Below are 27,423 nucleotides of genomic sequence, written 5' to 3' on the forward strand. Positions count from 1 at the left end.
TTAAAGTCTGTTTTGTCAGAAACTAGGATTGCAAACCTTAATTTTTACTGTTTTCCATTTGCTTGGTGGATTTTTCTTCATCCCTTTATTTTGAGGCTATGAGTGTCACTGCATGTGAGATGGATCTCTTGAAGACAACATACCAGTGGGTCTTGGTTCTTTATCCAGCTTGCCACTTTGTGTGTTTTAATTGGGGCATTTAGTCATTTACATTTAAGGTCACTGTTGATATGTGTGGATTTTATACTGTCATTATGACGTTAGCTGGTTATTTTGCAGACTTGTTTATGTGGTTGCTTTATAGTGTCACTGGTCTGTGTAATTCAGTGTGTTTTTGTGGTGTCTGGTGATGGTCTTTCCCTTCCATATTTAGTGATTCCTTCAGGAGCTCTTGTAAGGCAGGTCTGGTGGTAATTCCTTCAGTGTTTGCTTATCTGAAAAGGATCTTATTTCTCCTTGGCTTATGAAGCTTAGTTTGGCTAGATATAGAATTCTGGGTTGGAATTTCTTTTCTGTAAGAATGTTGAATATTGGCCCCAAATCTCTTCTGGCTTGTAGGGCTTCTGCTGAAAGGTCCATTTTTAGTCTGATTGGCTTCCTTTGTAGTTGATCTGACCTTTCTTTCTAGCTGTCTTTAGCATTTTTTCTTTCATTTCAATCTTTAAAAATATGATGATTATGTGTCTTGGGGATGATCTCCTTGTGAAGTATCTTACTGTGGTTCTCTGAATTTTCTGAGTTTGAATGTTGGCCTTGCTAGTTAGGTTGGGGAATTTCTCCTGGATAATATCATGAAATACGGTTTCCAAGTTAGTTCCATTCTTCCCATCTTTTCCAGGGACACCAATGATTCGGTCACATATTTTTTGAATTTTTTTCATTCCTTTTTATTCTCTTCTCTCTATTCTTGTCTGACTGTCTTATTTCAGAAAGCCAGTCTTCAAGCTCTGAGATTATTTCCTCTGCTTGGTCTATTCTGCTGTTGATACATGTGATTGCATTATGAAATTCTTGTAGTGTGTTTTTTATCTCCATCAGGTTGGTTACATTCTTTTCTAAACTGTCTATTTTTTCTGTCAGTTCCTTCATTGTTTTAGAATTATTTTTAGCTTCCTTACCTTGGGTTACAGTATACTGCTGTAGCTCAATAATCTTCATTCCTGTGGATATTCTGAATTCTATTTCTGTCAATCCAGCCATCTGAGCCCAGTTCAGAACCTTTGCTGGAGAGGTGATTCCATTATTTGGAGGAAACAAGGCACTCTGGCTTTTTCAATTTTAAGCCTTCTCAGAGGATTCTTTTTCATCTTTGTGGCCTTATCTACCTTTAAGCTTTGAAATTGATGACCTTTGATTTTTTTTCTCTTTTATCCTATTTGATGACCTTGAGGGTTTGATTGTGGTATAAGGTAGATTCAGCCAACTAGCTTCTGCAAGATTTTATGGGGCCAACATTCACCTCCCAATTCCTGGACTGCATGCTATAACTCTGGGGGACTCGTATTGGACCCTGACTTTGTCCTCTGTCTCCTCAAGGTTTGGAATCCACTGCACTGGAAGGGAGGGCTAAGGTGTAGCAGCTGCAGCAGAGTGCTAACAAGTGCTGGGGTGTCTGCCTCCCTGCAGATGTTCACCACAGTGGCAGAGGCAACACAGCTGGGGGGCGGGAGCAGAGGACCCCTGCTGGAGACTGTGTGTGGGCACACTGGAGGTGGTATTAGCTCAGGGGCTGGGTGCTGGTGGGAAAAGTCTGGGTGCCTTCTCTGTGTCCCCTAAGCAGGCGTGATCCACCATATAGTTCTGCATAGAGTTTTATTTGTTTCTGTTTAATTAATGTACATACTTTGCCAAAGAATTTACATAGCTAATATCAGAAGTTTTCATGTAGGTATCTTTGAATCACAATTATTAGGAGCTACAATTCAGTAAAAGGATACCTTGCTTTCAGCACTCTAAGGAAGATGTGGCTATTCCAAAATGGGAGGGGATTTGGGGACTAACATTTCATCTCTTTGAAACATTAACAGATTTCAGGACGGTATTTCAGACTGAGTCAAAGCATTTGCATGGAAAAAGGTATGTCCTCTATAGAAACATGGACTTCATCCACATGGCTGGGTAGCTGGGTGGTGCCCAGATTGCAGGAACAAACAATGAATACTTTATTCATCTGTACAAGGCCAATTAGGTGCTAAGCATACAAATCCAATAAGGTACAGTGCTTACCTGAAGGAGTTTCAAGGAGAGAGAAAAACCTGGAGAGAATCAATGAAGAGGCCATTGGACTTGGCAGTTCAAAGCGATTTTGTGTGTTTTTAAAGAGAAATTTCAGTTATTTAAAGAAGTGGATATGAAGCAGCTATATCACCTGGGGTATATACCCTGGGGTTTGTCATCTTGCACCAGAAAAATTTAGGACATGGACTCACATGAGGAGTTTAGGAGCAGAGGTATAATAGGCAGAAGAGAAGTGAAACAGTTTTCTCTATAGAGAGAGAGGGGTCCCTCAGCAGAAAAGACTGGCTGTCAGTGAATGCGCCAAATTTTATAGTCAGGTTTGAGGAGGCGGTGCCTGATTTACATAGGGCTCACAGATTGGTTTGATCAGGTATGACGTTCACATAATGCACAGGGAAGTTTGGTTGTCCCACTCTAATGTTAGTATGCAAATGGGCTTTCCAGTTGACTGGTGCCATCTTCTCTGATTCTCACTGTACACTTGGCTGACAAAGAGAAGAGGAGGTGGACCATCTTGAACATGTCTAGTCCTTACTTCCTGCCAGCATTCACCCATGCAAGCTCCAAGCTTGCTTGTTTATGTCTGCAGCTCAACTTTACAGGCTGCTCTTTGTTAGAAAATGATTTGTGGCTGCCTTTCATTAGAAAGCAAAGCATTACCAAGGACTCTTATACAGTTACTTTCTGCCTAAGTGATTTCTTCTTAACTTCTTATCGTTCTCCCCTCTGGAGTGGTAACCCTAACTGCTGTTAGTGGTCATTTGAATGATGACTCTTTCTGGCAACTTCCTCCTAAAAGGGGGCATTGTGTGGGGAACAGCAGCTATGGCTCCTCCTGGGGTCAATCTAAGGGTCCTTGGAAGAAAGGCATGTCCATGTATGGTTCTGTCTGCAGCACCATTTGGAGTTTGATTGTTTCTAAATGAGAAGAGATGAATGTTAGTTCGAATATGAGTATTAAGATTGCCACTATTAGTGGAGGTACTATAGGCCACAATCATAACAGTAGGGTTTCATACCTGTCAGTCATTTTGATGAAATGAAATACTGGTTTGCTTCTACCAAATGTTGCTGTACTTTACCAGAAGTGTTGATATAAAAGCAACATTTTTGTTTCTTTGAGAAAAACATATATTCCCCCCTTGCTTTGCCATTAGGGGATAATTTCTGGTCTAGGTCGTCTTTTATAACTTGCAATATGATTGGGAGAAATATGTTATTGGGTGGCTAGTGTGATTTTAGTGTTAACCCTAGCTAAATCTTTCCTGCAATTAATTCCTTCACAGCTTCCACCAACTATCTATGACATGCTTAAACTTTCTGGCTTGTCCTAAACATCCTTTTTAAACAACCAACTATTCTTTTTAGGACATGTATTTACCATCCTTCTAATCCTTTCATGACTTCCATGAACCATCTCTGACATGCTTAAACCTTCTGACTTGTCCTAAACATCTCTCTTTTAAACAACTAGCTATTTTCTTTAGGACAAGTATTTCTCATACAAGATCCTTTCTTATATAAAATCTCTTTCATTTATAACCTTCTTTGCACCAAATGGTAGCATGAGCATGGAGAACTAAAAAAGCATACTTGGAGTCAGTGTAAATGTTAGCTACCTTTACCTTGCTTAACTCAAGTGCTCTTGTAAGAGCTATCAGTTCAGCCGGTTGAGCACTTATGCCTGGAGTGAGAGACACACTTTCAATAACATTCAGAGTGACTACTGCATATCCTGCCTTCTGTACTCCTTGCTCTGTAAAGGAGCCTCTGTCCATGAAGAGGGTCCAATCTGGATTTTCTAGGGGAGTTTCCCTGAGATCTTCCCTGGCCACATAGGTCTGTACCACAACTTGTTCACAGTCATATTCAGGTTCTCCAGTTCCCTTGGGGAGAAAAGTGACTGGGCTTAAGCAAAAACAAGTGTTTAACTGAATGGTGGAATCCTCTAACAGTAGGGCTTGATATTTAAGGAGCCTGCTGTCTGTTAACCAAAGGCTTCCCTTAGAGGAAAGTAATCCCACCACATTATATGGGGTATAAATAGTCATGTCATTTCCCAGGGTTAATTTGGAGGCTTCTGGGACCAGTAGGGCCACTGCAGCAATGGATCAGGGGCATGCTGGCCATCCTTTAACCACCAAATTAAGTTCCTTACTCAGGTAACCCACTGACTGTTGAGCTGGTCCACAGACCTGTGTTAAAACTCCCAGGGTCATTTCCTTCCTTTCTGATATATACAGATTGAAGTCCCTTCCAATGGAAAGGCTGCGACTATGGCCTCAAGGAGATGGAAGTCCTGAAGTAGTCTACATTCCCCATTGAGTTTTATGTGCTCCTAACATTGGGGTGTTGAATGGGCTGCTTGAGGTTTTGAAGAGGCCCTGCATCTTCAGGTTATTAATAATGGCTTCTAGCCCTTTCCTAGCCTCTGGCTTCAGTGGATATTGTTTCTGGTTAGGAAAAGAAGTGGGATCCTTAAGATGGATCTGTACTGGCCTAGCAGTTACAGCTCAACTTATTCTTCCTTGAGTTGCCCACACTTCCGGATTGATATTAGCTTCTACCAGGGGGTGACAAAGAGTTTGTCCTGAGGCTGTAAGGATGCTGGTCTGCATGCAAGTAAAATATCTCTACCTATTAAAGGAGTGGAACTTTTTGGCATGATTAAAAAAGGCATGTGTAAATAATAGGTTTCCCCATCTGCAACCTAAGGGGTTGTGAAAAATATTGAATTAGAGTTTTTCCTGAGATGCCCTGTGATGCCATGGTCATGCTACGGAAAGAGGGGAGGCCTGGATTAGAGAGGAGAAGAGAGAGAGAGACTGGCTGTAGTGTTCACAAAGAGATCTACCTTCCTTCAATTTCCAGAATCACCCAGGGCTCCTGTGCTGTATGTTGGTTTGAGCCACTGGAGCTCCAGGACCCATTAATCCTGTTGGACCATCTGTGAGACTGGTTTGGAGCCCAGTGACTTTCATCTCTGGGGGCAGTCTGACTTCCAGTGCTTCCTTCCACAGGCTAGACAAGGTTAAGGTGGTTTTTTCTTGCTGCCTGGGCATTCTTTCTTAAAGTGCCCCGACTTGCTGCACTGATAGAAACTAGCAGATGTACCTCAGGGATCCTGGGCTTTGTATGTCTGCAGAGCACCTGTTAGTGCCTCTGCCCTTCTCTTTTGCTTCCTCTCTTTCTCCTGGATCTCCTCCTCCTGGTCCCTATTATAAAACACCAAAGTGGTCACCCTTAGGAGGTTCTCCAAGATGCTATCTGGTGCTATAGCCTTCTTCTGTATTTTCCTTCTAATATTGGGAGCTGTCTTTTTAATAAACTTGTCCCTTAGGATGAGCTGTCCTCGACTGATGCAGGGGATAAAGGTATGTTTTATGAGTGCCTATCAGTCTTTCCATAAAGGCTGCAGGATTCTCATCTGGTTTTGGTCTATCTTGGAAAGTACAGAGTAATTAATAGATTTTGCCCTAGCTCTTCATAGGCCCTCCAATATGTACATTAAATGGTGTTTCATTTTCCATCCATCTGTGGCATCACTGGTGTTCCAATTAGGGTTTTTTTTTTTACAGGAACTGCTTCCCTTCCTATTGGGAATGGTGTTTCCATTGTTTCTTTGCCTTCCTTATCTCCTTTTTTCCTTTTTAATCTACCACAGGAGATATGTTGTTCATCCCCAGAATTTTCTGCTGCCTGCAGAGCTGCCTGCTTTTCCACTGTGGTTAGGATTTGGCTTAAGGGCAGCATAACATCTCTCCATGTGTGGTGAAACACTTGAGTTAAATTTTGGAAGGGTTCTATATACCTATCAGGATCGTCAGAAAATTGGCCTAAATCTTCCTTCATTTGCCTAAGATTCTGTAATGAGATGGGAACTTGAGATGACCCCAAATAAGGGGGATTCTCAGATGGCTCCTCTGGAAGTTGCTTTTCTAGTCTTAGGGAATCATTCCCTTTGGGCCTGCCTGATATGATTGCTACACCTGCAAAGGGCTAGTAAGAAGGCCATGCCCTTGTGCAAAAGAAAATGAGCCATTTTTATTTCAAAGTCTCAGGATCAAAGGAGTCCCTGTGCTTCAGAATGCACTCCAGAGGAGTACAGGCCTTAGATGATAAAGAGAAGGAAAAAAAGGCATCCCTTTAGTCTCCTTCCTTTTGATGTGACCCAAGGTGGGAGAAAGACAGTGGGGGTGTCCCCCTGCTGTTTTCTCTCCATGGTTCCTGGCATCCCGGCACCTTGTTAAATGTGCTGCCCATGGTTGCAGGTGTGGCTTCCCCAGCCATGGAACCAGAGGAACTAAGTGGTGGGTTTTAGTCACCCTCACCCATGCAACTCTAGTCCTCTGACTAGACTTGTCTGGCCTTTGGGGCTCCCTGAAAAATAGATCTTGGGAGAGAGTGTGTAACAGTCGCATTTGGGCAACTGTTGCACTCGCCTCCTTAATGGAGGAAGCATGCTGGTTTGAACTCCATATCCTGCTATTATGGCCCATGCTAAATTGTTTACCCTTAGAGAATGGTTCCAGTTAACTTCTGGACTTAAAATCCCCTTACTAATTAAGTACCATTCTAATCGGAGGCAGAATAGGTATCTTAAAAGAATATAGGGACCAAATGGCCATTTTCATGAAGAAAGGACAGTATTAAGACTAAAATTTGGTTTTGGAGGACATTTTACTCCTAATTGCTGAAGGCAGAGTTTTCCCATTCACAGAAACAGCATAAAGCCTGGTTTCTAGTAGAGAGGCATAAAAAGGGGAGAGAATTGGGAAGCTAGAGAGTTTGGGTAAAGGACAATGTGCCTTATGGAGAGGATTCCTATTCCACTAGGTGGTGCTGCTGACTTTGAGATGCCATGTGCTCTCCAGACCAAGGGCAGAGTGACCTTGACATGCCATGTGCTCTCCAGATCAAGGGCAGAGAGAGAGACCTGGAAATGCCATGCGCTCTCTAGAACAAGGGCAGGGAGAGATGCTCACTGGGGGTACCCTCTGTTCCTAGAACATCACAAAAACACCTTCCCTTGAGCTATATGCCCATTTACTATGACATTCTCTGATCTTGCCAAACAGGACTCCTTCCCTGAACCATAAATCTTCCCACACATTGCATACACAAAGAGGATAAGAGTTATGACAGTTGCCAACAGGAAAGAAAGAAATTATGATAGGAAAGTTGGAGATCTTATGGCCAATAGCCCATTGGGGGGACAGAGGCTGGGGTCAGTCCAGTAGCCTTTGGATAACACCAGGGGTAGCCCCAGCCAGAAATTCTCAGTTGCTCCAGGATTTCTTCCAGCCCCACATGACAGCTAACTACTCCATGAAAGAAAGCTGGTTCAAACATGGCCAATATGCCAAGCAACCTATGTTCATGGGTTCTCCATGTTCTCCCCAGTAAGCCTGTCCCCCAAGTCTTATATGGCTGGCAGCCACGCTAATTGTTTTATGGCTGAAGAGGGTCCAGTATTTGGTTTGATTTGGTTCTTAAATGGAGGCCAATAGCCTCGGAATGAAAGGACAGAGTTGGAGTCTGCTCCTCTACTCATTGTTTTGATTAATGTTGTACCCTGGTATCCTGGATGAGGTCCCCAATATGAAATGGCTACGTTGTCTGGGGTATATACCCTGGGATTCATCATCTCACACCAGGAAAACTTAGGACGTGGACACACACAAGGAGTTTAGGAGTGAAGGTTTAATAGGCAGAAGAGAAGTGAAAGAGAAACAGGTCTCTTTCTGTAGAGGGAGAGGGGTCCCCGAGGAGAAAAGACTGGCTGGCGTTGAATGTGCTGGATTTTATAGTCAGGTTTGAGGAGGTGGTGTCTGATTTACATAGGGCTCGCAGATGGGTTTGATCAGGTATGATGTTTACATAGTGCGTGGGGAAGGCTGGTCACTGTACCCTAATCTTATTATGCAAATAGGCATTCCAGTTGATCAGTGACATCTTGTCTGCTTCTTACTGTACATGTGGCTGACAAAGAAAAGGAAAGATGGAGCTGCCATCTTGAACACGTGTAGTCCATAGTTCCTGCCGGCATTCACCCGTTCAAGCTCCCAGCTTGCTTGTCTATGTCTGCAACTCGACTTTACAGGCTGCTCTTTCTTAGAAAATGATTTGGGGCTGCTTTTCATTAAAAAGCAAAGCCTTACCAAGGACTCCCATACCCTTTCTTTCTGCCTCAGTGATTTCTTCTTAACTCCTATATTGGATATATTGTGGGTTGTTAAAAAGTGATTATGGAGTGAAGTACAAAAAAAAAATAGCCATATATCAGTTCTTCCATGCAGTACAGTGGCAGAAACGGATGTGATGGCTTGGGGATTAAGAAGAAAGCAGTATGACAGAAAGATTTTTAAGATCAGAGACTACAAAGGGTCTTTCTAGCAGGGAAACTGATACTACAAGATGATAAGAGAACGGGGGAGAGAGTACTTTGGAGTCACTGATGGCGCAGTTTCAGAAAAAAATTGGGGAATTGAAAGTGAGAGCATAAGAGACGATATTAGATTTCTAATATTTCTAGATATTTGGGGAAACATTATCCAATACCGATGCATGGTTTCTTAACATTTATTTGTAGAATGAAGCATGAAACTAACACAACATTAAGTCGTTAGAAGTTCATAGGGTTCAAAAGTAAAAGTGGCAAAATCTTTTTCCAACAGTCCATGTAATCTTTCAAAATCATATTAACTGAAAGGACAGAAAGAAGAAAAAGATGGGGAAGCAAATTTGGTTCACTGTCTCTTGCTGAGAGAAATGGGAACACTTCCTATGGCACCAAATCAATTTTTATCTTGGCAGAAAAACTGATTATCACAGCTACTGTGAGCCATTGTTATTATAATTGAGTGGATCATTTGTCCAGTATGTTTTTCCTAGTAAAAGAAAAACATTTGTGGTTTCTGTGGTGAATAAGAATTCTAACACCAGGAAAAAAATACAGGCCCTATTTTTGTTGTTGTTTTGCATATATTTGTTTGTTTGTTTCAGCACCAAATGTGGCTCCTTCAGATGTAGGAGGTGGAGGTGGAAAAAACAGAGAGCTGACCATAACATGGGCGGTAAGTATTGATGAGTTGCACGTATTATAGGTTGCTCTATGTATATTTAACTTCCACCCCATTTTGTTTCCTGAAATAAATTGAGATGAAAGTGAATGCCTACTGCACAAGCAATAATATATTACTATTTTTTTTCTTAAATGCAAATCAGATTTTATCTGGCATACTGTGGCTTAGTGTGTAGCTCCTATGCAAGAATAAATCCTGGATGCTAAGAGATGTGTTAGCCTAGGTGATTAAACATTCAGCTGTCTGATTCCAGAGATACTTTGATCATTGTAGTCTGGTAATCTAATTGTAATTTTAAACATTGTCTCTGGACATTCTAAATTCCAAAGATTCCATTTACAAACTTTGTATCAAAACCCATTTTTAAATTGGAGACTGCCTCCTCACTTGAAGCTTACTTTGATCACTGGTGTAATCTAGCATGATAGGTCAGTCTTAGAAGTCACCCATGGACTAGTTACTGAGGAATCCAAAGCATTTTATTACAGTTTCAGGAGTCAAAGAGTTCTGTATAAGAGGCTACAATCTAGAAAACAATATATCTTGGCTGGATTTTTGAAATAGGAAAGATATTGGGAGGGGTGGGAAAAGTTGTGACAGGACAAAATTGTCTGACTTAGACACCTGGCATTTATCCAGATCACATGGTCTATACAGATTCATTTATTCATTAAATACACTTAGTGTCAAATCACTGCAGGTAGTCAAAGAGCACAATTTAGGCTCCAAAGGATTTCGAAGACTGTGGAAAAAATGACAGGTTTTATTCTTTGCATCAGTCAAATGGATTTATTTAATAAGTGAATGTTTAGCAAAACTTGACTCACTGTGTGCTTTGTAGTCATTTTCTATACTTAGCATTTAAATCACATTTTAAAGCAAGATTTAGCAAAAAGAAATCTGTTTGCTAATCTGAATCTTAAAATATTTATTTCTAAGTATTACTGCCAATGAAATGTCCAAAAAATGCAAATATTATACAAATTAGAACATTTCGCTTTTTCTCTTATGGGTTGATTTTTATAAATTCTGTGGATATCTGCTACAGAATAAGATGGGCCTTATAAAAAAAATTCAGTATTGGAAATTCTCCTCCAAAGATTCAAGTTCAAATTTCTGGAGATAGAGCCTGAGAGTTATTTTTGAGTTTCATAGCTATTCTGTTATACTCTAAATTCCAAAAACTAAGTAGAGAACTATCAATAAGCAAAATGTTTAAACTATTGTAGAAATGTTAGGCTATACTATCTAATAATCTAAAATCACATACCTATTAATATATTGTGCAACCACATGCAGCTTCTACCATTTGACCTTTACACATTTCTTTATCTTCCTATTTAATATAAGTATGTCCAAGCAATAGTGTTATATTTACTTCAAGGTTTTGCCTCAAGACATCTTAAATTTGATTTTCTGGTTAAAAAAAAAGTAAATATACAATGTGCACACTTACCTTAATTGCCAAAAAAGGCTAACTGACAAGTACTCACTAGAAGTAGCTGTAAGTCAGTATTTATTAATAATAGGTGATGAGGGCTGACATAGACTTCTTTATAAGACAATTGACATGAGTGATAAGAAACCTTGAGAAAATGATGAAAAACCAAGCACTTGCTTTAGAATTGGAGATAGAAACCCAAAGCCATCCCCCTACAAATGAGTGCAATATTGCCCCTTCCTCCTTGTCACTTACTTTTATTCCTCTTACCAGTTTCTTTTTGATCACAAGGTAGATATTCTAGGCTAGAGTCTTATATAACTCTCTTACCATTGCCTTTCAATTCTAATGGAATTCATTTGCTCATCCCCTAAATACATATTACTTGAAGCCCTGTTCTAGGTGCTAGGGTTAAAGAGGAAAACAAAACTGACAAAAACGCTGCCTTCATAAAACGTGTATTCTAGTAGTTGAGAGAGACAACAAAGTAGATAAATAAGTAAATTGTATAGACTTTGTTAGGGTTAAAGAAAAACAATAGGTAGGGTGCGGGGCATGGAGCACTGTGTTGGAGTCTCGCAGTGGCAGAATCTGTGGTCAGAGAAAACGTCGAGGTGATTTTACCTCGGGAAAGTGAGGGGGCAGGAGGAGTCACATAACATCTAGGAGAACATTCTAGGCAGAAGGAACTGAAAGGAAAAAGGCCCGGAGTGAGAGGCCCCTGAGGTGTTCTAGGAGTAGTGAAGCTACCACTTGGTAAATAAGATCATCCCGTGTTTAAGCAAGTTTTTCCTGATATTTGGAACCAGCACTAATGTATGAACTGTGTATGTTTTTACAAAGAGCATGCCTCCATGTGTGTCATTATCCCCATAGCGTTTCCTCCCTGTTACCTGGATTACTAAAACCTACTCAATCTTTTAATTTCTATTTAGCCTTTGTCAAGAGAATACCACTATGGCAACAATTTTGGTTACATAGTGGCATTTAAGCCATTTGATGGAGAAGAATGGAAAAAAGTCACAGTTACTAATCCTGACACTGGCCGATATGTCCATAAAGACGAAACCATGAGCCCTTCCACTGCGTTTCAAGTTAAAGTCAAGGCCTTCAACAACAAAGGAGATGGACCTTACAGCCTAGTAGCAGTCATTAATTCAGCACAAGACGGTAGGTAAAAGAAAGACCTTCCAACATGAGGAGGGAGGAAAAACGTAATTCTCTAGTAGGCATTTAGTTTGTTTCCTTTCAGGCCTTACTTAATAAGACCTTTTTATAGCATTATGCATTTAGTAAATGAGTACTATTTTGAACCAAATTAAACATCAGCCTCTTCATCTAAATGATGAGAATGTTGCTAGAGTCTTTTTCATCATTTAGATCATGCCCATGGTATTAGGAAATCCCCATTAAAATAATTGGCTCTGACTTCCATTTTTGGGCTCTTGATTATAATTTTGTAGTCAGAAACTCTCCATACTTGAACAGAATCTCAAAATGTCTGTATATTCATAAAGTTTATAATTTAAAAATTCTATAATATGGCCAGGCGTGGTGGTGCATGCCTGTAATCCCAGCACTTTGGGAGGCCGACGCAGGCAGATCACAAGGTCAGGAAATCGAGACCATCCTGGCGAACACGGTGAAACCCTGTCTGAACTAAAAAATACAAAAAAATTAGGCATGGTGGCGGGCGCCTGTAGTTGCAACTACTCAGAGAGGCTGAGGCAGGAGCTTGCAGTGAGCCGAGATTGCGCCACTGCACTCCAGCCTGGGCGACACAGCGAGACTCCGTCTCAAAAAAAAAAAAAAAAAAAAATTAACTGGCCATGGTGGCAGGTGCCTATAGTCCCAGCTACTCGGCAGGCTGAGGCGGGAGAATGGCGTGAACCTGGGAGGCGGAGCTTGCAGTGAGCCGAGATCACGCCACTGCATTCCAGACTGGGGGACAGAGCAAGATTCCGTCTCAAAAAAAAAAAAAAAAAATTCTATAACGTATATATTATATATATTATTTGTAAAATGGCCCAAAATTCTAACCTAAAAATGTGTTTAATTATAGCATTTACGTAACTTTTTATTACAATAGAGAACACAAATTTTGTTAAAGGGAATCTAGATATAGTTATATGAAAAAGGGGTCAATTGAAATTGTTTTCTTGAAAAGGGAAAAATTTGTCCTGTAGGGCATTTAGGAAAAAAACAATACTAATACCAGCTCTTTTTGTTTTTCTAGAAACTTTAACTTAACTAAGCATGGTCATAGAAGACTTTATATATTTATACAAATGATACAGTTTTAGATTGAGCATAATTACATTATTTTCTCTGATTTCTGTTTAAGCTGCTATACTTTTGTTATTTATATTCTTGTTAAAAATAATACCTTTCTAGCTGGGCACGGTGGCTCACGCCTGTAATCCCAGCACTTTGGGAGGCTGAGGCAGGCGGATCACCTGAGGTTGGGAGTTCGAGACCAGTGTGACCAACATGGAGAAACCCCGTCTCTACTAAAACTAAAAAATTAGCCGGGATTGGTGACACATGCCTGTAATCCCAGCTACTTGGGAGGCTGAGGCAGGAGAATCGCTTGGACCCGGGAGGTGAAGTTGCCGTGAGCAGAGATCAGGCCATTGCTCTCCAGCCTGGGCAACAAGAGCGAAAGTCCATCTCAAATAATAATAATAATAATAATCTTTCTTTATTCACGTGCACTGTGTAAATAATTAATGACTAGAAAAGCAAATAGAGACGTCATTGCCTTCTGATCTTTGGCAATGTACATTTACCCTTGGCCAAGTTTCTCTTTGCACATGTGTGAGAAGCACAAGTAGAAGAGCTTGAAAACTAAAGGTGTGTGAGGTACTCTTCTATCATTAGAGGAAATGGTTCTGTTGGTTCACCCAACTTCCATTGTTTTCACTCCAAAATAGACATTTAGCCATGCCTTATACCTCACCAGAAATTCTCACGTATATTCGTCGGTCACAGAATTATTAGTTTTAGTATTTGTTAAAAATATAATATATAATTAAATCATCCTATGATCTTTACTTTTATTAAATGCCATTGTATTCTATGTATGTATGTCATAATACCATGTCATATGTCTTAAATATACATAACAAAATTTAATATAAAAGGCAGTTATTCATATATGTAAAAGTATGTGTGTATATATAAGTATATATGTATATATTTAAAATTATATATACACTTTTTACTGTATTTTTTACTATGTACAAAAGTATGTGTATGTTAATATGTGTGTGTGTGTTTGTGTATGTGTATTTTTTTTACTTTTAAGTTAGCACAACCAAATATGTCAAAAGAATAAAATGTAGAAATAATTTGTTTATTATCAAACAGTGGAAAAGTCCTGATGACAAACTTATATTCTCTATGCGTGTGCTCATTCAGCAGAAATATGATAACTTGGCTGGGCGTGGTGGCTCATGCCTGTAATCCCAGCACTTTGGGAGGTCGAGGTGGGCAGATCACTTGAAGTCAGGAGTTCGAGACTAGCCTGACCAACATGGAGAAACCCCATCTCTACTAAAAATACAAAATTAGCCAGGTGTGGTGGCACATGCCTGTAATCCCAGCTACTCAGGAGGCTGAGGCAGGAGAATCACTTGAACCCGGGAGGTGGAGGTTGTGGTGATCTGAGATCGCGCCATTGCACTCCAGCCTGGGCAACAAGAGCGAAACTCCGTCTCAAAAACAAAACAAAACAAAACAACAAAGAAATATGATAACTTCACTCAGTTTTAATAATTTGAAGAACATGAGTATATCTTACAGATAAAATGAGTGTCTTAAGCATTTTACAAGTTACCTTCTCACCTTTTTACTGCTTTACTTGATGCTAAAATAAGCTTTCAGGCAAATAGCTTGTCATCTATTTAGTCATGGCTATTTGTATTTAATTATATTTCTTTCCTAAATATTTCAGGAGTCTCATAAAACTTGCATGTGTTGAAACTTGTATAAGTGTTAATCTCTTCTTCCACTGCTGAGAAATCAGTCATAGTGCTACACGTTTGCCTTGTTTTGGAAAGGCAACAGCGTTCATGTGTAGAACATTTTTAAACATTAAATAGGATTATGGCATTTTAATGAAAGACAATAAAAATTGATCACCCCTGCTTAAAGCCTTCATTGGTTTCTTTGTGTAAATTTCATAAGGGATGTAAGTTACATTTTTTCCCTGAACAGAGGCCTTTTTGATACATATTTGACTTGATGCCCAGTTGGAAGATTAGACATATAAAAGCTTTCTTGAGCCCAGGAAACAGTGGATGTTACAACTTGTTTCAAAGGCTCTTAAAAAATTTTTTTTAAAGATCTTAGCTTGAACACAAAAAGGGAAGTTTTATTAATAATATTGCTGTTTGTAGTTAGTTCACACAAATAGCAAATAAGAGAAAATGTATTATATTGAACAATTTTCTATAATACCAAATTTCCTATTTCTGATAATATAGAGTTGATAGCTAAATATTAATAATTTGAATTTGCATCAACAGGCTTTCTTAAGCATATCAGTTGAGAGAAATTAAAAAATAGTATTTTTTTGCTCACAGATGTAATAGAAATTGATGCAGCTTTCTGTATTTGGTAAAAGTGTGTGTGGGAATGTGTATGTGTATATGTCTATATTAACATTTATGTAAATGAATGTGTGTGTGCACATGTATCACTAATGCCATAAAATAAAGTAACATTAGAAAAATACAGGAAGAGGTAATAAAATAATTGCACTTATTTCAGTTTGAAAATATTAAAGCTATTTTAGAAACATTAAAATTAAAGTATGGTCCAACAGCATTCATATAGCAAATGATGCTATTCAAATTTCTTAAATGTAAATATCTCACTAATAATATAATGTTCTCATAAAATTTCAGCTCCCAGTGAAGCCCCAACAGAAGTAGGTGTAAAAGTCTTATCATCTTCTGAGATATCTGTTCATTGGGAACATGTTTTAGAAAAAATAGTGGAAAGCTATCAGGTACGTTAAATTTTTATCAAACTAAATACATTTATTCATAAATATATAAGCATATGTTTTCAACTGTGTTGTATGTTTCAATGTCCCATTAATTTATGTGGCAACTAATACTTTATTCTCTGTGTCTAGTATTGTGGTCATATATAAGTTAATTGTTAAGAATAAAACAGGGGTTCCTAACTGGCCTATCTATGGGAGGTGTAAAGAAACCTAAGTCCTGGCAAACAATTAGCCAAAATAAAAACTACTGTAATAACAGTTATGATTACCGAAGGTCTTTTTAGGAAAACATTCTCATAAAAAGCTAGTGAATCTCAAGTTTTTTTGGAAAGGATTTTGGTAATTTATAGAAGCATCCTGAAAATAGTCATCCTCTTTGAGTCAGTAGTTCCATTTCGAAAAGTCCCTCCAAAGTAAACAATTGTAAATATACCAAATATGTCGTATGTTATCTATGAAGTAACAATCCAAATGACACAAATAAAACTTCCCTTGAGCTTAATTTTAAAGAACCAGTAAGAATCAGTCAGACACAAATGAGAAAACTTGTCTTAGTCAAGGGAGTAAAAACTGGAAAATCAAAACGAGAAAGATTAGTTAGGGTCTTTAATACAATGCTAATGCAATTTAGACTGAGTTATGTAGGAAATGTGAAATCATTGTCTCACATTTTTAAGTGCAAGTGAAAATTCAAAGGAATTAACATGGTTTTTCCTTTACAGATGAGCAAATGGATACCAAAGAGATTTGACAACTTGCCTCAGTTGTCACTTACAGAAAGTGTCAGAGCAGTGTGTAAAACTCAAGTTGTCTGATTCAAAGTTCGGGGCTTTATTGCCACACATCACAGACTCCCCTGTTTTTTTTCAGTGAGTGCTGTCTAGGGCTGCCCCTCCACCCCCCCCACTCCCCCAGCCAGCTTGCATTCTCAGCTCCAGCACCCTCCCTTCTCCCTTGTCCATGCAATATTAGCTCCATGAGGGCAGGGTATTGTTCTATTCTCAGTGCCATGCAAGAACAGTGCTGAGCACCTGGCAGGCTCTAAACAGATATTCATTGAATACTGATAGGAATAATGAAGTATGATTAAATAAAATGTTACAGTTGGGCTTTCCCAAGGCCATGTTTCTGAGATGTAGCTGTAAAAGAAACTCAAGCCTTCAAGCCTTTGAGCAGAAACACCCAGACCAACAGGAAGTTTCTTTTTTTTTTTTTTTGACACAATAGGTTATAATTTGGGAAGATCTTAAAAAGCCCTCAGATCATCTATGCAAGGGTTCAGCTGAATTTATTACAGAACAGAGAAGAGTAGACTGGGAATAATTAGATTGAGAATACACAATATTCATAACTTACTAACCTGACAATTATGTTTACAGCTAGTAGAAAAGAAGTGGGAAAGAGAGAAATTCACTAGATGTCACAAACCCCTGTAATAAATACGCCTGAGGTATCTTTGGGAGAAGGCATCAAGGTGTAGAGCTTGGAAAGTAAAATTTTGGAGCACAGGATTTTTTTCTTCTTTTATATTATTTCTAACTAATAAAAATTGAAAAAAGGATAATTTAACATATAACCCATATCATTGAGTCAAAATGCCAAATATATGACATATTCATTTAAAACATGCTAGAAAATTATATATTATCTTTGTCAATGCCAAGAATTATATGTTGACAATTTGCTTACTTTTAACAAGAAGAAAAGGAAATAAGAGGTAGGAAGCAACATAGTGGAACCAATGATTCAGATAATAATTAAATTAAATATGCTTTTTTAATTGGGAACTAAACCTTGATTAAGGATTTTCACATAGTCAGTAAAAAGTAATCTTTATCAAATAAGATTTTCTCAAATGATAATTTCAAGGGAAAAGTATGTACCATGAGGAGTTGGTTTCACACATTTCTGACCTTTTCCAACTTACATTAAGTAAAATCTTATGCACTTTGCTGCTGAGCAAACATGGGTTTATATTTCAGCTCTGTCACTTAAGAATTTTGTAGATAATTGATTTGAACTTTCTGAGTTTCCTCACCTATAAAGTGAGAAAGTAACCACTGCCTCATAGAACTGTTATGTGAAAGATATTAAATAACCTGTATTTAAGAATTTTCCTGGTTTATGTCATTGGGCATTCCAAGGTGGTGGTGGTGATGATGATGATGGCAGTGAGGAAGATGATCATGATGATGTTAATGATGAAAAGACTGATAACACGTTTTGAGTTCTTACTGTGCTAAACACTTAACTAAGCTCATTTTATTAAATCCACACAACCCTAGAGGATAGACACTATTATTATCCCCATTTTAGAGATGAAGAACTTGAGGGTTAGAAATGTTTGTCTGAGTAATAATTGTCATAATCAGATTTTAATCTAGTTCTTGCCTCTCCAGAGAATGGTTGATTAAAATTGCTGGAAGTAAATCATAGAATTATTCTTTCCATTCATTCTTTCTTAAAATCCTTTTAAACCTTTCACACAGGGTCTTGAATATCAAAGAGACAAGCATGAACACTTAAAAGAGAAAAATCCATATTATTTATTGTTCTGCGGGAAATGCTTCTGTGACTGTGGCCGGTAGGGGGGAGGGGGGTCTTGACTGACTATAATGCGGTTATTGTTTCCATTTTAAAATATGATGGGAGAAGCCAATGGTTTAACAAGATAGATTATGGTGAAAACTAATACCCCATTGCACTTCCCATGAAAATATACGATGGATCTATATTTTTCTGTGTATAAAGATACACAGAAAGAAAGCAGGACATTGAAAACATAAAATATAAAGCTGGAAAGCCCTGACTCCTGCCTGATTGACACCATCTCAAGGTTCATTTCCTGACATTTCAAATGAGAATTGTGAGCAACTGAATTTAAAGACAATCTCTTCCCTTGTGGTTTTAAAGTGTATCTCAGTAGAATGTTTATGTCACTTAGTATTTTTTTCTCTTACTTGGTTAAAGAGCTCCCCACTTTCAATCTTAACACCCAGTGAGTTTTTCTATAGTGTAGGTAAGCTAGAAGAATACAAGAAGTCTTTCTTATCAAGGGCATTTTGGAACTTTGGGCTTTTGCCCAGGAATCCACAGAAGACTTAGTTTGCTCACCCAGCAGGTAAAATATTCACTTAATTAATTTAATGAAAATAAGTAAAATAGGCTACCAGGAATAATGAATGCAAAAACTTTAGCAGCTGAATTAGAGATTAATGCAGATGACTGATTTCACAGTCATCATAAAAGATGAACAATCCTGTATAGTCTACTCAAATGTTTTTAAAGTTTAAATTATTATGGTGAGCTGAAACTGATTACTTAGAAAGTGCTTTATTTTCTTATTTTGGAGAAGACATCCGTTTTGGTCTTGATCTCTTTGAAACAGAGCCTCAAACAAACATGTGGAGAAAGGTTGTTTATTATTGTTGTTCATTGTTTATTTTCAATATGATCCTAGGAAGCAGGTATGAGGAAAAGGCAGAGTGAACAGGAAAGGGGGGAGCTCAGATACAAACGTGCTATTTGTCTTGTTGGCAACCACTGTGGGCAACTGGTACTCCATCCCTTGAGACCTTTGAGGACTTTTATAAATGTGCCTCTGAAGCTGCCCTGCCTGGGATGAAAAGGGAAGCATTCATCCACTCCTGAATGTTCAGAAATGTGCTCATTCAACATATAAACCTCACTTTTGCCAAGTGAATTTGAGCCATCCTGTTGCACTTCATAATAGTTTCTTACATTTTTATGTAAATAAATGCAGGATTATATTATTATTAGACATTTTAATCTAGGCATTTTGGTTAATTGTGAAATTATAATCCTGCTATTTTATAGACAGGGCATCTAAAATATGTAAAATATCAGGATAGTTACAAATAATCCTTTTCTTTTTATTCTTATATTACATATTTTTATTCATTTTATTCATACCTTAGATATAATTATAAATCCTGAATGCAAAAAAAGCCTTTATTTAAAGATGAAAATTATAATCCATAACTTTTCTTAAACTTTAAGAGAAAAGGAATCCTGTAATTATTTGACAAAATTAATCATTTCTAATAAAAAAATCGATAACTTTTAAAAAAAATTATTTCATGGGTAAATAATTTCTACAGTTTATGCAGTTATTAGATATATTTGTTTGATATCAAGCTTCTATATGGGTTCAAAGGAAATAACATTAGATACTTACTTCTGAAAGGAGCTAGAAGAAAGTATTACTTTAGCATGTTCTAGGCCACATAGTAACTATTTTTATCCAGCAAAATTATAGTCCTCTCCAACTGCTTCAAGAATGGCTCAGAACAAGTTTGAAATCATGCAAACAGAAGTAAAACAGGGAAATAAATGATAAAAATTATAGTGACAAATACTTCCAAATGGAGACCACTTTTATATTTTGAAAGTAAGTCTGCTGCAAAGTTTTTGGGATTTTTAAATTTTTTATTTTTTATTTTTTTTAGTCAATGTAAAACTATTTTGGGCAATGAAGTAAGACTTTGATTCACTTTTCGCATCTTTAATCATTTCTGTCCTGTGTGCTGTACTACATTCTAAGGCTGATAGAAGGGTAGATATCATTAAGAAAGATTTGAAAATATGACGATCAGCCAACACCAATGGTAACAGAACCAGTTGAAGAGAACTTTTCATAGCTGAAGACTCTAAATCTTGGCAAAATATAACTCATCCTGAATGTTTGCAGATTCGGTACTGGGCTGCCCATGACAAAGAAGAAGCTGCAAACAGAGTTCAAGTCACCAGCCAAGAGTACTCAGCCAGGCTCGAGAACCTTCTGCCAGACACCCAGTATTTTATAGAAGTCGGGGCCTGCAATAGTGCAGGGTGTGGACCTCCAAGTGACATGATTGAGGCTTTCACCAAGAAAGCACGTGAGTCTCACGTTTTGCTTTTAGACTTGTCAAAAACTACCACTGGATTCAATCACGATGCGAATATATTTGAAGGAAATTTCCTTCCTAGCTACGTGAGCACATTTTTCAATACCCTTTACAGCCACACAAGATTTCCCTTAAAACGTGAGTTATTGTAGATGACGAAAAAATGTGAAAAATACCCTCACACATTAAATATTCCATTATAGAAATAAAGTTAGAAAACTACCCTTTTGTAAAGGCTGTCCTCTCAAATTTTGTGCCATTAACTTGTCTTAACCCTGTACTTACTAATTTAAACATTGTTTTCATAGGAGTACATCAACAGCATGTGAAAACTAAAATTCTGCTTATTTTTACCTGCTTTAATTTATAAACCTCTGTCATTGCACAGTGCAATGCAAGTTAAATGTGTAGCATTACGCTTACTCTCTTATTACTGTATGTTCTAGTACTGTATGTTTTAGGTGGTTCATAAAACAAGACCCCTATCCCTGCTCACATTCTGGTCATTCTAATCTCTCTGGATTCATTTTGATATCTCTATTCTTGAACCCAAGTGGAATAAATAAAAAAGGAGAATTTGTATGTAGGACTCTAGGGAATGTCTCAAGAATCTGAAGATGTCATTACCATTAGAGTTTGCAAATTTATGAAATTCACTTTGGGACAGAGACTCTCCCAGTGAGATGACAGAATGTAGTGACAAGAACTAGAATTTGGCGTCTAACATGTGTTTGACATCTGTCTCTGCCACTTGCTAAATGTATGACAATAGATAAATTACCTAAACGTCAGTTTTCTAATTCGTAAAAGGAGCATTCATTTTTTGTTCTTTTTCCATTTGTTCATGTATTTATTCATTCATCAAAAATACGCTGTGTGCTCAGCACTATTCTTGATGGTGAGGATACAAAAGGGATCAAACCCAGTCCAAGGTGCTCTTCTCACATGGTTTACAAGCTAATGAAATGAGATAGAAACTTCAAACAAACACAAACTCTGACAAATAAATAAGTGGGATTAAAGCAGATGACAGGGCAATAAAATGAATAAATAGACAGAAGTAAAGTGACTTAGATAAAAGTGAAATTCCGATTGGGTGGCCAGGAAAGGCCTCTGAGAAGATGCCAGTTAAGCTATGATTTGAGTGATAAATGATAAGAAGAACCCTCTATGTGAAGAGCTTTAGGCAGAGCCTTAAGGTTCTTTGCACTCTAAGTAGTACAAAACCTTAAGGTGGAGAGCACTTAAAATATTTTAGGTGTGGAAAGGCCACTGGGTCCAGGGCATGGGTTCTGAGTAAGGAGGGGGAAGCATTCTGGGACCCAATTGGGAGAACCTTGTAAGTAATTGTAATGAGTTTGAGTTCTTTCCAAACATGCTAAGAAGCCATTGAACGATTTTAAAACAGAGAGTGATATCTAATTTATGATGTTGTTTTTTAAAAAATCGTTCCGGCTTCTGGACAGAAAATGAATTGTGGTGGGTTAACAGTGGAAGCAGAAAAGCCAATTAGGAGACTATTTCAGCAGTCAAGGAGAGAATTGATAGTGGCTAGCACTAAGTGAAAATGGAGATAGAAGTGGAAAGTTTTCTGTAGGCAGAGTTGACAACTTGCTGCCAATTTGGGTGTTGGCAATGAGTGGGATGAGAGACTAAATACCAAATTTCTGCTTGAGAAACTAGGGGGGTTGGTTGTGCCATCTGCTGACGATGGCAAAGACTCATTGGAGAAAGATTTGAGGATACTTGACATTATATTACATTTGAAAAACATATTACATTTGATTATATTACATTTGAGAAATCTTTTAGAGACTCAAGTAGAAATAGGCTGATATCTGCCTAGATAGATCTCTAGCCACGTATGTCTAGAGGTTGAAGGAGAGATTAGGGCTAGAGACAGAACTGTGAATATTTAAAGCCATGGGCCTAAGTGTCAGTACTTAGGGAAGATCAGTAGAAAAGGTACATAGATGAAGTCCTAAATCATCCAACAGTTACAAGTTGACAGAGGGAGCCAGCTAAGCACGAATAATGGGAAGCAGCAGCCCATGAGGTAGAAGGAAAACCCAGTTAAGATCTGAATTTAAGAAAAAACGAGAGATTCAAGAAAGAAGATGGTCAATTCTGTGAAATGCTCAAAAAATGTTAAATTTAAAAAAGAATAAACAAGTGACATTAGATTTAGCCAAGTGAAGGTGATTGATGACCTTGCAAATAGCAATTTCAAAAGACTAGTGGAGAAAGAAACCCAAGTAGAGCATGATGAGAAGAGAATAAAGGTCATATTACCAAGCTCACAGGGCAATGGGGTACATTAAATGGACTCATGGATGTAAAGTGCTTAGCATAGTGCCTGGCATATAGTAAACACTTATTGAAACTAGATGGTGGTGGTCATTATCATCAGCATTATAATACCTGATGCAATAGAATATGCAGAATCAAGATTGGATATAGTGACCATTGATTGCATATTACTACTTTTCACAGCTCCTAGCCAGCCTCCAAGGATCATCAGTTCAATAAGGTCTGGTTCACGCTATATAATCACCTGGGATCATGTCGTTGCACTATCAAATGAATCTACAGTGACGGGATATAAGGTATATACAAATAGTGATGATTAATGTTTGCAATTCTTGCTGTTGCAGTGAAACCCAAGATGGGTTTCTTTTCTTTTCTTGAGATGGAATTTTGCTCTGTCACCCAGGCTGGAGTGCAGTGGTATAATCTTGGCTCATTGCATCCTCTGCTTCCTGGGTTCAAGTGATTCTCCTGCCTCAGCCTCCCAAGTAGCTGGGATTACAGGTGCCCACACCCATGCCCAGCTAATTTTTGTATTTTTAGTAGAGACAGGGTTTCACCGTCTTGGCCAGGGTGGTCTCGAACTCCTGACCCCAAATTATCCACCTACGTCAACTTCCCAAAGTGCTGGGATTACAGGCATGAGCCACCACGGCCGGCCCCATTCAGCTTTCTTATTCTATTTAATAGTTGTAGAGCAGAATCAGACGACATAGTGCCATGATACATTTTGAAATGGAAAACATTATCTTCAGTGAATTTCAGCAAAATGTTATGTCAAAAGTGTAAGATAAGTAGAATACTTTAAAGATAGAATAATCAGAGCTTAAGGAGGAGAGAGAACGAAACTATTTTTGTTTGGCAATGATTATGATAGGGTTGCCCAGCACCCAGCAAACTCCTTGATAAACTGTTTATAAATGAATAAAAAGGAGAAAAGCTTATTTTAAATATATTCTTTATATCACACACTATCACATTTTTCACTGGATACCAAATTTTATGGAAAATGGTAAAAATAAAAATTGAGAGACAATTTTCAGACCATTTCAATATATTTTAAAAGTTCTCATTTTGGACTTTTTTCTTAAAAAGACTCATTCTTTCTGTATTTTTATTTTGGGTCATCTCAAAAAATAAAATTCAGATGCTTAAGTCACATCTCCTTGGATAATCCTACAAACTTGCAAAAATCAACTATTGTGAATTGAAACTAACATGATTTTTTCATCTAGTTTTAAACTTACTTTTAAATTTATTACTTTCTGTTAATCAAAGTGTAAGCATTTTTATTCTGGTTTTAGTGTTAGAGCATTGGCTCATTATTTAGTGTTAGAGCATTGGCTCATTATTATGACTTTACTGCATATTTACATTTCGGTACTTCATAAGGTACTCTACAGACCTGATGGCCAGCATGACGGCAAGCTGTATTCAACTCACAAACACTCCATAGAAGTCCCAATCCCCAGAGATGGAGAATACGTTGTGGAGGTTCGCGCACACAGTGATGGAGGAGATGGAGTGGTGTCTCAAGTCAAAATTTCAGGTAAGTGAGTCATTTAAGACACACTTCAACTAAGTATTTGGGAGTTTATAGACCCTTTGGATTCCCAAGGGTAGGGATAAGCCTGATACTCACACCAGTGTCCATATTTTCCTAAGTAGATTGGACATATCAAGGATTCCCTGAAACTTGGTATTTCTCCTCTTATGAGTCACAAAAGTAAGTCTGTGACATACCACATACTTCTTGATTATTATCTGGATGTCAAAGCACAGCTGAAATCTTTCAGACATAAGACGAACAAGTTTTTGGGATCCAATATACAGTATGGGATGTATTAGTTTGATTGTGGTTATCATTATACAATGAATACATATATCAAATCCTCATGTTGTTCACCTTGAATATATTTAATCTTTGTCAATTAAATATTTTCAAATAAAAAGCACAATTAAAATGGCATAATTTATTGAATACTAGATAATACTAGGCTATTATTTAATAATAACCCAACTTCTCTTATATCAAAAGGAAATATACTAGGCTATTTTTAATACTCTTCTAACTTTCTTTCACTTGGTCTATAGATATTGATATAGTAACAAAAGAGAAAAACACTAAATTATAGCCCCTTTGTCTTTTCTCTTTCTCTATCTTATCTATTCCTTTTCTACAAACTCTATTTCTCACACCTTTGTTTGATTTGGAAATACATATATTTGAGGCAGTCATTTCTTTTTTTTAATTTGTAGCACTCTGTTATTTAATTTTTGACATATTTTTCTCAACCTATATGCATGATATAGTTTAATTATACTGAATTTCAACAGATGTTAATTTGAGAAATGTATGAGAGGCTTTGACATTACCAGAAGATCCTAGATCAAAGATGATAATAAATAATTTATAAGAAAATTTGGTTAATCTGTACAACAAACCCCATGACACAAGTTTACCTGTATAACAAATCTGCACATATACCCCTGAACTTAAAATAAAAGTTAAATTTTAAGAAAACTAAAAAAAAAAAAAGAAAATTGAAAATTTGGTGATTTTGATCTAAATAAATGAATACGCTATATATTAAACCAACAAAAAATCCTTTAACACAATGCCAGAGTATTTAAAGGTATTTAATAAATGCTGGCTTTGGGGGTGGAGCCAAGATGGCCGAATAGGAACAGCTCCGGTCTCCAGCTCCCAGCCTGAGCGACACACAAGACAGGTGATTTCTGCATTTCTGTTTGAGGTACCGGTTTCATCTCACTAGGGAGTGCCAAACAGTGGGTGCAAGACAGTTGGTGAAGCGCACTGTGCGCGAGCCGAAGCAGGGCGAGGCATTGCCTCACTTGGGAAGTGCAAGGGGACAGGGAGTTCCCTTTCCTAGTCAAAGAAACGGCTAACAGACAGCACCTGGAAAATTGGGTCAGTCCCACCCTAATACTGCGCTTTTCCAACGGGCCTGGAAAACAGCACACTAGGAGATTGTGTCCCACACCTGGCTCAGAGGGTCCTATGCCCACGGAGTCTCACTGATTGCTAGCACAGCAGTCTGAGATCAAACTGCAAGGTGGCAGCGAGGCTGGGGGTGGGGCGCCCGCCATTGCCCAGGCTTGCTTAGGTAAACAAAGCAGCCAGGAAGCTCGAACTGGGTGGAGCCCACCACAGCTCAAGGAGGCCTGCCTGCCTCTGTAGGCTCCACCTCTGAGGGCAGGGCACAGACAAACAAAAAGTCAGCAAGAACCTCTGCAGACTTAAATGTCCCTGTCTGACTGACAGCTTTGAAGAGAGTAGTGGTTCTCCCAGCACGCAGCTGGAGATCTGAGAATGGACAGATTGCCTCCTAAAGTGGGTCCCTCACCCCTGAGCAGCCTAACTGGGAGGCCCCCCCCCAGTAGGGACAGACTGACACCTCACTCTGCTGGGTACTCCTCTGAGACAAAACTTCCAGAGGAACTATCAGACAGCTGAATTTGTGGTCTCACGAAAATCCGCTGTTCTGCAGCCACCGCTGCTGACACCCAGCCAAACAGAGTCTGGAGTGGACCTCTAGTAAACTCCAACAGACCTGCAGCTGAGGGTCCTGTCTGGTAGAAGGAAAACTAACAAACAGAAAGGACATCCACACCAAAAACCCATCTGTACATCACCATCATCAAAGACCAAAAGTAGATAAAACCATAAAGATGGGGAAAAAACAGAGCAGAAAAACTGGAAACTCTAAAAAGCAGAGCACCTCTCCTCCTCCAAAGGAACGCAGTTCCTCACCAGCAATGGAACAAAGCTGGACGGAGGATGACTTTGACGAGTTGAGAGAAGAAGGCTTCAGACAATCAAACTACTCCGAGCTACGGGAGGAAACTCAGAACAATAGCAAAGAAGTTAAAAACTTTGAAAAAAAATTAGACAAATGGATAACTAAAATAACCAATGGAGAGAAGGGCTTAAAGGAGCTGATGGAGCTGAAAGCCAAGTATCGAGAACTACGTGGAGACTGCAGAAGACTTGGTAGCAGATGCAATCAACTGGAAGAAAGGGTATCGCTGATGGAAGATGAAATGGATGAAATGAAGTGAGAAGGGAAGTTTAGAGAAAAAAGAATAAAAAGAAATGAACAAAGCCTCCAAGAAATTTGGGACTATGTGAAAAGACCAAACCAACGTCTGATTGGTGTACCTGAAAATGACAGGGAGAATGGAACCAAGTTGGAAAACACTCTGCAAGATATTATCCAGAACTTCCCCAATCTAGCAAGGCAGGCCAACATTCAGATTCAGGAAATACAGAGAACACCACAAAGATGCTCCTCGAGAAGAGCAACTCCAAGACACATAATTGTCAGATTCACCAAAGTTGAAATGAAGGAAAAAATGTTAAGGGCAGCCAGAGAGAAAGATCGGGTTACCCACAAAGGGAAGCCCATC

General features: G+C 38.3%; 1 protein-coding gene across 4 annotated transcripts in view; it reads left to right on the forward strand.

Annotated features, from left to right (window-relative positions):
• The window catches only part of CNTN1 (contactin 1), a 391,570-nt gene that overhangs the window by 324,602 nt on the left and 39,545 nt on the right, over positions 1 to 27,423 (forward strand). For all 4 annotated transcript variants that reach the window (XM_063620146.1, XM_063620145.1, XM_055250616.2 and 1 more), the window contains 6 exons: positions 9,244 to 9,314; positions 11,700 to 11,934; positions 15,675 to 15,778; positions 20,490 to 20,676; positions 23,179 to 23,291; positions 24,385 to 24,541. In XM_063620146.1, coding sequence (XP_063476216.1) covers positions 9,244 to 9,314; positions 11,700 to 11,934; positions 15,675 to 15,778; positions 20,490 to 20,676; positions 23,179 to 23,291; positions 24,385 to 24,541 — 867 coding nt within the window. The remainder of the gene's footprint in view (positions 1 to 9,243; positions 9,315 to 11,699; positions 11,935 to 15,674; positions 15,779 to 20,489; positions 20,677 to 23,178; positions 23,292 to 24,384; positions 24,542 to 27,423) is intronic.

This window comes from Symphalangus syndactylus, chromosome 17 (genome assembly GCF_028878055.3).
Source record: "Symphalangus syndactylus isolate Jambi chromosome 17, NHGRI_mSymSyn1-v2.1_pri, whole genome shotgun sequence".
NCBI lineage: Eukaryota > Metazoa > Chordata > Mammalia > Primates > Hylobatidae > Symphalangus > Symphalangus syndactylus.